We start from the raw sequence: 13,359 nt of genomic DNA on the forward strand, positions 1-13,359 counted from the left end.
TTCTAACAATTGGCATCCCCAGTGGTGAGGGAAAAGAAAGAAACTTATACCCTACTTCCAGAATTTTTCTTCCTATTATAAAAAGCAAACCACCAATTACTTAAGCTAAAAGTCACCTAATTAAATATACAGGATTAGTCCTCTAACATTAACATATGCTTAACTTCCAACTGCTAGGTATATTATCCAAGTACCTAAAGAACTGTAGGAAACCTTAATGAAAGACAGAAACCAAGACAACTAGCTTTCGGTTAATGACATTAAAAATCAAATTTAAAGCTTACCATCAATGGCTTGAAAACATTCAACTCAAAATGTCCACTGCTGCCTCCAATGGTAATGGCGACATGATTGCCCATGACCTGGGCTGCAACCATGGTCAGTGCCTCACACTGGGTGGGGTTCACCTTGCCTTCAAGAAAACCACCATAGAGAGAAATCACATCAAACACACTTGTGGCTTCAAATATGAGTTTAAGATTAGGTTTTATATCAAATAACCAAGAAAAGAAGTAAAACTAACTTCATTAAATAAAGACATATAATAAAGCAATGTCCCAACCATCAGTGCTGTTTAATGAAACAAACCATATAGGCAGAAACTCTGAATCATGCAATGGCTAATAAGTAGAGTACCTACAACTACACAGTAAATATAGCTCTTTTCACCTTCATGGCTTACATGCACTCTAGAAATATTTATGGAGCCAGGCACTGAATATACAACAGTGAGGAAGAAGGATGCAGCCCCTGCCCTCATAGAACTTGGAGGCGAGAGAGAGAGAACTGGCAATTATAATAGATAAGGGGTCAATACAGAGAAGTGCAGACTGCTATGGGAATACTTATAAAAGAAGCACCTCACCAACATCTGGGAGGCTTCCCAGACGAAACTGATGTTAAGCTGGAATTTTCCTATTTGAGTTTCCAGAACCCTACCACCCTGTAACACTCCTCTGACAAGCTCAAGTTTGAACCGAACATCCCTGATTCCTCTGACAAGTACAAAGCAACGCAGTGGGAAGATTAGTTCTTTATCTGTGACTCTGCATTTCTCTTTTTTAGGTAATCACCTTGAATTTGCAATCAACTGAACTCATGTCATTTTTCAACATGACATACGTTAAAATCAGATCTTTTCTCATTCTACACATGCCTAGATCTAAAAGAATCTATAGTCAGGTCTTTCTTTTTCACTCTTGTCAGTTTTAGTCCAACTACAGAGTCCCTTATGAATTTAGACTCTGTCATCTGATGTACTGCTATTTCAACTTTATCTGCTAATATGATCAACACATATTCTCTACCTTCACCCTCAGTCACCAGTAAAGTGGTGAAAGGGCACAGCCCTTCAGCTTGCTGCCAAGATATCCCTCCAGTCTGAAGTCAACTCATTAGGCACTCCTTAAATGTCACTGTTCACCCAGCTACATTCATCTAACAGTACTGCCCACACTTCTCCACTGGATTCCATGAATATCAAGTGAGTCCACCAAATGACTTACTAGAATCCAGACATCAAGAAAAGAAGGAAATCCAACTTCATTAAATAAAGTAAGACATATAATAAAGCAAGGCCCCAACCATATTTGTGGAGCCTCCCTTACCTAACTGGCCAAAACCTAAAGCAAAAAATGAAATAAGAGGCATTTGATATAATTCATCTTTATTCATCCCATGCAGATCACTTTAACAGCCTGTTTTAGAATTCTATTTGCTTTGGATTGTGAAAGATAGAACTAGTACATATTTTCTAAGGTGGAAATCAAAATATATGCTGCTAACTAAAATTCTTTTCTCCTATATTGCTGGGTGATGTCCCCAGAAGTCCTGATCAAAAGCAGCCCACAAAGACATTGTGAAACAAGTGCACCACACATGTCCCTATCCACTTTGAGATCACGTTAAACAAAAGCAGATATGCTTTGTAGATGAGAATGCCTGGGTTCTAGTCAAGTTCCAGTTCTAACATTTACCAGCTATGTGATTACCTGGCATGATACTGCTTCCTGGTTCATTTTCAGGCAAAATCAATTCTCCCAGACCTGAGCGAGGACCAGAACCCAGAAAACGAATATCATTTGCAATCTTCATCAGACTGCAAGCGGCAGTGTTCATGGCTCCACTGAGTTCAACCAAAGCATCATGAGCAGCCAAAGCTTCAAATTTATTTGGAGCTGTGACGAAAGGCAAGCCTGAAGAAAAATAATAACCTATATGAGCTAACAGGTAAAAGTCAACATTTTTCTAATATCAGCAAGTTAAACAGAAAGTGCCAGTATATGAAAAGCAAAAAAAGAACAGAATAAAAATCTTACTTCAGAAAAAAATGCTTAAGACTCAAGCTTTGTCTACATTTCTTCAAGAAGTCCTAAAGGGGTAGAAAATCTGATGATACTAGCAAACTTAAAAGATAAAAAGAACAAGTACAATAAATGTTGAAAGAAATATAAAATATTGAAAGAAAAATATTATCCTACTGCAAACACCTGTGTATGATGCCTGACTACGCTTGAGTAAAGAGGAAAAGTAGGTAAAATTCACTCTGCTTTATTCCACACTCCTTTCCTAGTACAATTTTTCCCCCATTTTAGGTGTTCTATTCTCTTCTCTAGCCAGGACCCACAAGGTCCTCTGAGAGATTAGGGAGCCAGAATGAGTTAGACATTCTCAATCTCTCCCATGTTCAAATTTTAAAAAATCTACATATTCTAAACCCCATAATACAGTTCTTCTTGATTAAAATTTGATTTAAAAAAATCTCTGCTAGTAAGCAATAAGCAGCATTGTATAATTATCTGTACCCTAACTCTCTGGTAATATCTGCATCTTAATAAGAGTTTTCTGGAGATAATAGCTCTAATAACAGTTATCATTATCAAGAGCACAGTACTCTACTAAAGGAAAGAGAATTCAAAAAGGTCATTAATTCAACGAAATGTCACAGCATGCCATAGGAAAAAAAGAAATTAAGCCTGTCAATCTCTAACATATTTGTCATTCAAATGAATTTCTCAACCATCAGTTGATTCCTCCTGCTTTGAAAATGAGTATTCAAAACAGCTTTAAATGGAAAATAATTGAATACTACCAGATAGTAAGCAAATTAGCACTGACAGATTTTAATAATTACATGCTGTATGAACTTACAGATGGAAAACTTTAAAAAAGCAAAAGGTTAACATTACAACTTCTGAAATAGACACAAAGTACATGTTTGATGGGAAAATATTATTTCTAACTTTAAATTTGTAAGAATTCAAAGCAGAAACACCGAAAAAAATACAGACTAGTATAATGGAAATGAGTAATAAACCGTGTTATCACCTACCTGTGAGTGCAGCCACTTTTGCAGCAACCTTTTCTGCAAAGCCAATTCTAGTATTTAAACCAGTACCGACAGCAGTGCCCCCAGCTGCGAGCTCGTAGATTCTTGGCATGGCACCTTTTATTCTTGTTGTTGCATATTTCACTTGTTGAACATAACCACTAAATTCCTGAAAAGCAAAAGAAATTAAGGGGAGAATATATAATTTTCTAATGGCATACAAGTTACTCTAACTACATTAAATTCAAGTTTTTAAAAAACACGTTTCAGGTACAAAATTAGAAGCTACTCAAGTGGTAACTGTATTATTTGATTCATACAATAAACAAAGTATAGGAGAGAAAGAGAATTTATAAACCTATCAGGTAGACAATGCCACTGATAACATGTGGCCTATTTATAAACTAGTCTTTCCATAGAAAGCAAAGAAAAACAACACAGGAAATTAAAAAAAAAACTTTACTAGATTAAATTATTGGTTTATTTGTAAACTATTTACTTTTTGGTGTATCTCAAACAACTCTGAGAAAGAAAAAAACTGAATCCCCTCAAGAAAAATGCAAACATAGAAATATCCTCCATACAATTTCAGTTAAAAAACCTGATATGGAATTTGAGGATGTTTTACAGGGACTCAAGAAGCTACGTGACTCACTGAACAGCACAAGAAGGTAGCAGCTTAGAGTTAAGACTATAGCTTCAAGATGCATTTTAATTCTGCTATTAATGCCACACTGGTTCCCACCGTATAACATCCTTTAAGTAAAGTAACCACAGAATTCATCATGTTTAGAACATAGCAAGGGCCCTATCAAGAATTATGCAGGGACAGAAGGCATAAGCTAGAACTCAACTGAGCAAGCTGGGATATAGGGTTACACTAAATCTTTTTTTCCTGCCTAAAAACACTGAAAAATCATGAATACTTTTGATTAGTACTAGGATTTCACACTGCTCTAAAGAAAATGTTTTAGAAGATACAACTCCTTTCAGGTAGACCTGATCCATCTGATCTAACACCACTTACATATACACCAGCTGGATTCACTTCAGGAATATATTTTTATTGAGGAAAAAAACTGCACTCAAAAACCTCAAAAGACAATTACAATAAAAGTATAAATGCTTCTGATAAGATAAAATCAAAGAGAAAAAAAAAACTTTCTGTCATAATATGAAGAATGATGATTTTACATAGGAGGCTGAGTAAATGGCCCAACCAGACTTCAGCATATAATGGTTTTCCTACATGTAACACACACAAAAAGGAGTATCCAGAGGGATACTCAAAAGTTTCAAAAACATATATTGTATCTCCTTAGAAATTATGCATGGTACTAAGAGCCAATGATGTAAAGAGAAATAAGATACAGCCTAAGAAACAACTTAATTTAGCAAGCTCAGTTTAGTCATATCATCTGTATGTCAATTAATCACTTCCAGTTTTCCTCATTCCTTCCGTGATAAAGTTAAGGTAAATGATCAAGTTTTTTTTCAGTGTCTGCTGTCATCTGAACAAAACTACAAATGAAATCTTTCCAAATAACCAGCAGCCAAACTCTCTCCCTCACCTGAATTTCTACAAAAATACTGTTATTGGATACCTATCTTTTGATACTTGATATAGAATTTGCATATGTCCTACCTCCCAAACTGGAGTGAACTTAACTGAGACAAAAACTGTTCCTTGTATTTCCTTTGCAATATATACTATTAGGCATTCTTTAAAGTATCAATAAAGAAACATAAAAATACTTTCTGGTATTTTGGAAAAGAGAGAAATACCTCTTTTACATGTGGCCAAAACAATTGTAAAGAGTAAGATATGCCCCATTTAATCATTTTAAAATTAATTTTTAAAGAACTTACTAATTTTGAGTAAGAGAGACAATGGAAGAAATTATGATAATGATACTGATGAAGATGATGATGACAGCTAACACCAACATGTGCTTATAATGTGTCAGGGACGGTTCTAAGCACTCTACATGAATCAGCTTATTTAAACCTCATAACTATCCTATGAAAGAGATATTTTCCTCATTCTACAGCTCAGAAAACTGATGCACAGAAAGCCTAAATAATTTTCCTAAGGTCCAATAGTTTGCACATAGCAAAGTAAGATTTGAACTCAAGTAGACTGATGTGGAGTCTGGCTCATAGCCAGTATGCTCTGCTCTTCTGAGTGGATACCAATAAAAACTACTGACTGGTTAATGCAGAATCATCTGTCACTGAACTGAATTGTTATAAATTTGGCCTTTTAAACCAGTGTGATTTAGAGGGTAATACGCTGGCCGTTTGTACCAAGCCCGCAATTGAACCAAATCTAATTGCACGCAATATACCTGCCCAAGAGTAAGTGGAACAGCATCCTGTGTATGAGTACGCCCAATTTTGATGATCTGGGCAAATTCTTTGGATTTTGCATCAAGGGCATCATGTAGCTTCTGTAGTCCTGGTAGCAGTACTTCATGAACTTCTACTGCAGCAGCAATATGCATTGCTGTGGGAAAAGTATCATTTGAGCTCTGTTGGAAAATTTTCAAAAGAAATGTAAAATGTTAAATCAGAGGCAAAAATAAACCAAACTTGAATGCCTCAATTAAAAATCTCACTAAATGACTACTCAAAACTTGGCATATTTAGTACTCAATTACATTTACCTGTGGCAAGTCACTTAGGATCAAGTAAGAAGCAACCTGATTTCCTTTGTGGAAGGTATTTAGGACTGTATTACATATACCACCTACAATGAATGTATTATATGTTACTCTATCTGCCTGCTAAGAAATGACAGCAAGACATAGAGAAGTACAACTAGCAAATGTATGTAAGGATAGCAATAATAAAATATCTTACAGTTAAATAGCACATACAGTCTTTCACAAACACTTCTTCCTTTACTAAACTTGAGGAAAATTCTGTGAGGTAGGTCACCACTTTAAAAATAGAAAAGCTAAACTGTCAAAGAAATTATGTGACTTGCCAAAATTTTTACAGTTGGCAGAACTGGGACCTGACCAGGTAGTCTAAACTCCATGCTCTTTCCTCAACTGTAAACCCATACTTTTAAATTACGATGCTATTTAAAAAAATATATTCATTACTCATTTGTTAAACTTTGTATTATGGACATTATCAAACTACTTACAAAAGTAGGATGAATGGTATAATGAACACTCATGTATCTACCACCTGAATTCAAACAACTAGCATATAGCCAATCTTGTTTCATCTATAACTCCACCTCACTCCTCCATCTGACCATACACACTAGATTATTCTGAAGTAGATTTCAGACTTCAGTATATGTAAAAGATAAACTCGGGCTTCCCTGGTGGCGCAGTGGTTGAGAGTCCGCCTGCCGATGCAGGGGACGCGGGTTCGTGCCCCGGTCCGGGAAGATCCCACATGCCGCGGAGCGGCTGGGCCCGTGAGCCATGGCCGCTGAGCCTGCGCGTCCGGAGCCTGTGCTCCACAACGGGAGAGGCCACAACAGTGAGAGGCCCACGTACCGCCAAAAAAAAATAATAATAATAAGATAAACTCATATTTAAAGGCAAGCCTTGGGTTTACAAAATCCTTCATACAATGGATTTATGTGAAAAAACTTCCTCACTACTTAAAAATATATTAAATTATACTCAGAACCCAGATCTTGGTTTTTAAATATCACTTCCCAATAAGTGATAAGATCCTCCAAGAGCTCTTTGGAAAAATGAGTGCTTATGAGGGCTAGGGCAGGAAAAATACAAGATGAGAAGCCTGGAGCATCTTATAGTGCAAAAAATTAATCAGTGCCTTAAAAAAGAAAAAGGATGGTGGCATGTCCAAAGGACACAGGAGCCAACAAGCTGTGGCTCTGTGGCAACAATATGAGTAGCAATATAAATATCAAAAATATTGGATTATAACCTTAAGAAAAAAATATTAATGAATTCATACTGATATACATAAATGATTAAATAAATAAATGTCAGGGGAGAGAGAAGACAGTATTCCTTACAGAAAAATTTCAATTAATAAATGTAGAAAGAATGAGGGAAACAGAAAATCACTACTGAAACACTAATGTAGTTGTTATTGGCAAGATCCATTGATGAATGTTAAAATGAATAGGCAAAAGTTTAAGGAGAAAGAGGCTATTAGAATAGCCTCAAAGTTCTCTATTAATTCTGTGGTGATCTTAACACATGTCCAAAAATTTCTTGATACTCTTCCGTTTAGGAAGTGGAGCTTAAGTGTAGTAGCTGGAGTATAGGCCGGACACAGTGGCTTACTTCTACCAAATAGAGAATAGAAGATGGAGAAACCAGGGAGACACCATCTTAAACAAGTGATTCAAGTTAACATCACCAGTACCAAGTCATGTTGCTATCATGTACCCCTGATACGATGCAAGAAGAGCCCTTCATTTCTATAAGTCTTTCCAAAAATCCAGTCTCAGTCTAATCATGAGAAAACAACAGACAAACCCATATTGAGGGACATTCTATTAAATACCTGGCCACTGCTTTCAAGAGTCACAAAGACAAAAGACAAGCTCTCATATATTAGAGGAGACTAAGGGGATATGATGACTAAATACAATGTGGAGCATGGACTGGATCCTGGTTAAGAGAAAAAAGAGATCAACAGAAAACTAGGGAAATCCTAATAAAGCCTGTTTAATTAAGAGTATTGTACCAATGTTAATTTCTTAGTGTGACAAATGTACCAGGGCTATGTAAAATATTTAATATTAAGGGTAGCTGGGTGAAGGGTATATAGGAACTCTGAAATATCTTTGCAATTCTTATAAATAATTTTATATTTCAAAAGAAAGAGTTTTTAAAATATAAATCAAACAGCGAAAATATATATATATACTAAATTCAGGTGTCCTAAAAGTGATTTTTTTCCCTAAAGGTGCTTTTTATGAAAATTTAAGACATAGACTCAAGATTCCTAAAAGAAATAAGGAGAAGTCCTTTCCATTAAAGAATATAAGCAGAATGAACACTCCCTGTCAAAAGTTAATGCCTGGGGCTTCCCTGGTGGCGCAGAGGTTAAGAATCCTCCTGCTAATGCAGGGGACACAGGTTCGAGCCCTGGTCTGGGAAGATCCCACATGCCGCGGAGCAACTAAGCCCGTGCACCACAACTACTGAGCCTGTGCTCTACAGCCCGTGAGCCACAACTACTGAAGCCTTTGCGCCCTAGAGCCGTGCTCTGCAACAAGAGAAGCCACCACAATGAGAAGCCCATGCACAGTAATGAAGACCCAATGCAGCCAAAAATAAATAAATTTAAAGAAAAAAAAAAAACCTCATTAAAAAAAAAGTTAATGCCTGTTTTACAAGGAAAATCTCAGGATTCTTTTCAAGTTATAACAAAGAAAAGATCGTATACCGACCTGGCTTTTATTAACATGATCGTTGGGATGCACGGGTTTCTTGCTGCCAAGTTCACCTCCTAGCATTTCAATTGCTCTATTGCTAATGACTTCATTTACATTCATATTTGTCTGGGTTCCTGATCCAGTCTGCCATACCACGAGAGGAAAATGATCATTTAATTTACCTTCAGCTACCTGCAGAGCAAAATGTTACAAAATGAATTTTAAAAAATAAGAAATATTCATTTAGCTAATTAAATCAAATATGATTAAGTTGGTACTATTTATAGTACTATTTTAAAGGTATTCACTTTTTTCATATGCTAGTGATGGTGCCAAATAGTTCGTGGTTGTCCAGCAAATTGAAGCTCCTGCAGTCTAACCACTGCTACTTTAAAAGGTGAAAGATTGGGGCATCCCTGGTGGCGCAGTGGTTGGGAATCTGTCTGCTAATGCAGGGGACACGGGTTCGAGCCCTGGTCTGGGAGGATCCCACACACTGTGGAGCAACTGGGCCTGTGAGCCACAACTACTGAGCCTGCGCATCTGGAGCCTGTGCTCCGCAACAAGAGAGGCCGCAATAGTGAGAGGCCCGTGCACTGTGATGAAGAGTGGTCCCCGCTTGCCACAACTGGAGAAAGCCCTCGCACAGAAACGAAGACCCAACACAGCAAAAATAAATAAATAAAATTAATAAACTCCTACCCCCAACATTTAAAAAAAAAAGGTGAAAGATTATCTATTGTGAATGGTATAACAATTTCACTGATTCCAAATGAAAACTGAATCAAAGATATCTTTCTCCTATTTCTCAACTGCCCTCTAATAATATACAGACAGACCCACCCACCCATTAAGGCTGGCAAATGTGTTAAGTCTCTAGATAAATTTACTGTTGGTACTCAGCAAGAATACCCAACAGATGTTACAGCCAGAGTCAGCATGATAATGAACGAGTGACTTAACACTGTGAGCTCACTAATAGCTACTGCATCCCACACATGTCCTATGAGTAGCAACCTCCAAGCATAGACATAAATATGGTCTAGATTTGTCCTTATTTTTGTCATATTTTTGTCCTTTTAGTTAATTTGTTAGTTTTTGGATTATAAGCTTTCTAAGAGAGTGGGTGCTTAACTTCACCTTCTGGAATGATTTTAGCTTAAAAAAAATCAGCATGCACTTTAGAAATCTATTACCTTAAACAACTGATTCACTTTAAAGTAAAACTTTTTTCCTAGTTGTATAAAAATAACAGGTGATCAGTGTAAAAAATTCTGAGAACTAAGAAAAGCATAATAGTCATCATAGTTCTACCCTCAGAAATAAAGATGATTAGCATTTTGGCATCACCTTCTAGTCTCTACTTTCAGCAATGGGAGTACATATATAGATGTAGAAAAACATATTTTTCTGTTCATTTTTTCTAAATAAAATTAGGATCATAAAATACATGCATTTTGCAATCTTTCCTCCCCACTTCTTATATGGTAGGGTTTGTTCTATGACATTCTTTAAAAAACTAAATTTCCATGGCTTCACAATATAACTTACATAAGCAGCTGTTATAATAAATAGTACTGCAATGAACAACATTATATTCAGAGCTTTTAAACTGTTATCTCTGACTGCTTATCTTTAATTGCGTAAGCAATTAATTATGTTATTAGTGAAATAGTGAAATTACATTCTCCACACATAGTATCAAATAACCAACTAGCTTTAAAAGGAATCATCTATACATAAAACAAGAAATCAAATATGTAAGTTCAAAGGGTATCTCTTCAAAGTTTTCTTTAAACTATATAAATTAAAAGGAAAAGTAAAGAAAATTAAAAATAAAAGGTATAAAATCACCCAGAAAATTTGCCACAATATTTTAAGCGCCATATTAATATCCTCACCAAATAATAATGCTGCCATCCTATGCTGAAACTCATTAACTAAAGAATTGACAGTGCCCCTTTCCTCGTGTCAGCACTTATCATTATCCAGCAGTTAATATGGGTCTGATGCCATTAAGTAAACACACTTATCACCTCTTACCTCATCTGCTGCCTTCATTATTGCATTAGCAATCTTTGGATCCAGACCATAATCCTGGTTTACTTCAGCAGCTGCTCGCTTCAAGACGCCAAATGCTTTAATAACTGGGATCTAGAGTTAATCAGAAAAATATCTCAAATTTGCAACTTTAGTTAAGCATGAAAGTTTAAGATTACTATCTTATGCAGGTACAAAAATTTAAGATTACTATCTTATGCAGGTTCAAAAAAAATGCAGGTACAGAAAAAAGCATGAAAGTTTAAGATTACTATCTTATGCAGGTACATAAAACAATAACTTAAGTAACATTATGACCCTAAAATGTTTAGGATATAGAGAAAGATTAAAAATAGATATATAAAAACCAAGAATCATCATTTATCTATTTGTTTAGGGAACCAAACAAAAGCAAATACAATGACTTTTCATAGATATATACGTATGCCTCACACACACATATACACACATTCACACATATGTACCATTCGTCCTATTTATTATAAGACATTATAATGTATATGTTTTTATTTCATATATTTAAAAACAAATGATAACCATTTCACCAGCCTTCACCATTATTTCCCCTCACTGGATCCTGTGCTACATTATAAGTTTTCCTTCTCTTTAGAAAAAACTAAAAGTAGCAAATAAAATAAAGGTAGCAAAATGGTGCTGGGAAAACTGGCCACATGCAAAAGAATGAAACTGGACCACTATCTTATACCATACATAAAAATGAACTCAAAATGGATTAAAGACTTGAACATTAAGATCTGAAACCATAAAACTCCTAGAAGAAAATATAGGCAGTAAGCTCCTTGACATCAGTCTTGGCAATGATTTTCTGGAGGAGTCCAAAAGAAAAAGCAACAAAAGCAAAAATAAACAAATGGGACTACATCAAACTAGAAAGCCTCTTCACAGCAAAGCAAACGTCAAAAAAATGAAAATGCAGCAGCTGGAGGGTGCAGGACCTGAGTGCTGGAAGCCAGGGCCCCCTCATTGACAGTGGCCCTGTGTGGAGGCCAGAGGCTGCCAATGCCTCCAAGGAACAGGGTGCTGAGGGGCCCAGGGTCCAAGTCCCTAGCTCCCCAAGGGCCACAGAAGCTCCTTGCTGTCCTGGAGCACTGAGCACAGGAGCATCAGGCCAAACGGGGCTTCAGGAGTCTACCTTCACCACCGCTGAGGGAGCCTGCGCCAGGGGCATGCTGGGAAGGGAGCGAGCGGCCCAGCCAGGCCTGGCTTGTGCGAGGCTCTCACCGCTGAGGCCCAGGGTGCTCTGACCTAGCTGGCATCTGACTCTGCAGTTTTGGATTTTGTGGGTCAATTTTACATACATATGGCCTATGGGCAAGAGCTCATACACTTATATCTGTAAGTGTAAAATGGGCTTGCCTTGGAGATGGGGGTGTGTACACATGAAGTCAGTGGCTCTTCTGTGAGCTGAAGAGTCTTAAAGCGGAGCTGTCATCTGTGGCTGCTGTCACAGTATGCTGGCAGGACAAGCGACTTGAGCGTTTCGCTGCCCGATTTGAGGCTCAGTCCCTCCCTCCCTGCCCTTCAGGGCTCGAGACAGGTGACACATCCAGGCCTTGACTGTGTTTCTCCTGTTAGCAGGACTTGGGCAGCTCTGGCTCTCCTAGCTTCCCTGGAAGCTCCTTTGCTTCTCTTGACCTAGAAAAGGGGTTGCCAGGCAGAGTGTTGATTGGGCGCTCAAAGCCAGCGATGAAACTGCTTCCCTGCCTAGGACAAGGGACTTGGAGAATGTTCTGTGTGGGATGATGTGCTGTTAGGGAGCCCCTCAGGCACCACTTCCTCTACCCTCTGGTAGTGCCAGGACCATGCCAATGACATTTTGCAGTAGCCTTATCATTCACAGGTGCCTCTCTAGCCTGCACAAATGATTGACAAGGGATCACCCAAAGGATTTTTTCTAAAGGTTTTTGGGTTTTGTTTTGTTTCCTTTGTTTTTGTTTTGCACGTGACAGTGTTTGTATTGAGGATTTTCTGAGGAAGAAGGGGTGTTTTAGGGGTGGTGCCAGGGTTCCTGGCCTCTAGTGCCCCACTCCCCTCAGCACCCCACCTGGTACCTTTGCCATGTTGGTGCTGAGGTTTCCTGCTTGATGAAATCAGATTGTTTAGAGTAAGAAAAAGGAAAGGGCTTCTGATGGCTTTGCCACAAGCTTACCTGTGGTTTTAATCTTGGGAGGCCACTGCTGATGCCATCACCACTATCTCCATGCAGTAGTTGCTGGGCCCCGGGCCCAACTGTCCCCTTGGCTTTATGAGTCTGTTTCTGCTTCCTACACCCATACCCGCAGTGTACAATCTTTTGAGATTTTCTCTGATCTTGTTGCCCAAGTAATAAGAGCTATGTCCTTCTTGACATCTTACTTCTTCTTATGTGGGAGCCCCCAGGTCTTGTCTGACAGCTTATGGATAAGAATGAGACTCAGCCATTGACTAAGCCTCAGAAATCCACAAAAATGGCTGCAGACAGTTATGTCTGTTCCTTCTCTACCCCCACTCCCACCCCTTATACATGATACCCTATACTCTGAAAGTCCTGCTAACTGCAAACTTGCCAGAGTATTAGCCAATCTTT

The 13,359-nt window shown here is 37.8% G+C and overlaps 1 protein-coding gene across 1 annotated transcript in view; it reads right to left on the reverse strand.

The window, feature by feature from the left end:
- The window catches only part of FH (fumarate hydratase), a 42,908-nt gene that overhangs the window by 11,921 nt on the left and 17,628 nt on the right, over positions 1-13,359 (reverse strand). The window contains exons 3-8 of the mRNA XM_059996730.1: positions 10,755-10,865; positions 8,727-8,903; positions 5,677-5,859; positions 3,332-3,497; positions 1,992-2,195; positions 285-412 (exon numbers count right to left, since the gene is read on the reverse strand). Coding sequence (XP_059852713.1) covers positions 285-412; positions 1,992-2,195; positions 3,332-3,497; positions 5,677-5,859; positions 8,727-8,903; positions 10,755-10,865 — 969 coding nt within the window. The remainder of the gene's footprint in view (positions 1-284; positions 413-1,991; positions 2,196-3,331; positions 3,498-5,676; positions 5,860-8,726; positions 8,904-10,754; positions 10,866-13,359) is intronic.

This window comes from Delphinus delphis, chromosome 1, assembly GCF_949987515.2.
Source record: "Delphinus delphis chromosome 1, mDelDel1.2, whole genome shotgun sequence".
NCBI classification, from domain to species: Eukaryota; Metazoa; Chordata; class Mammalia; order Artiodactyla; family Delphinidae; genus Delphinus; species Delphinus delphis.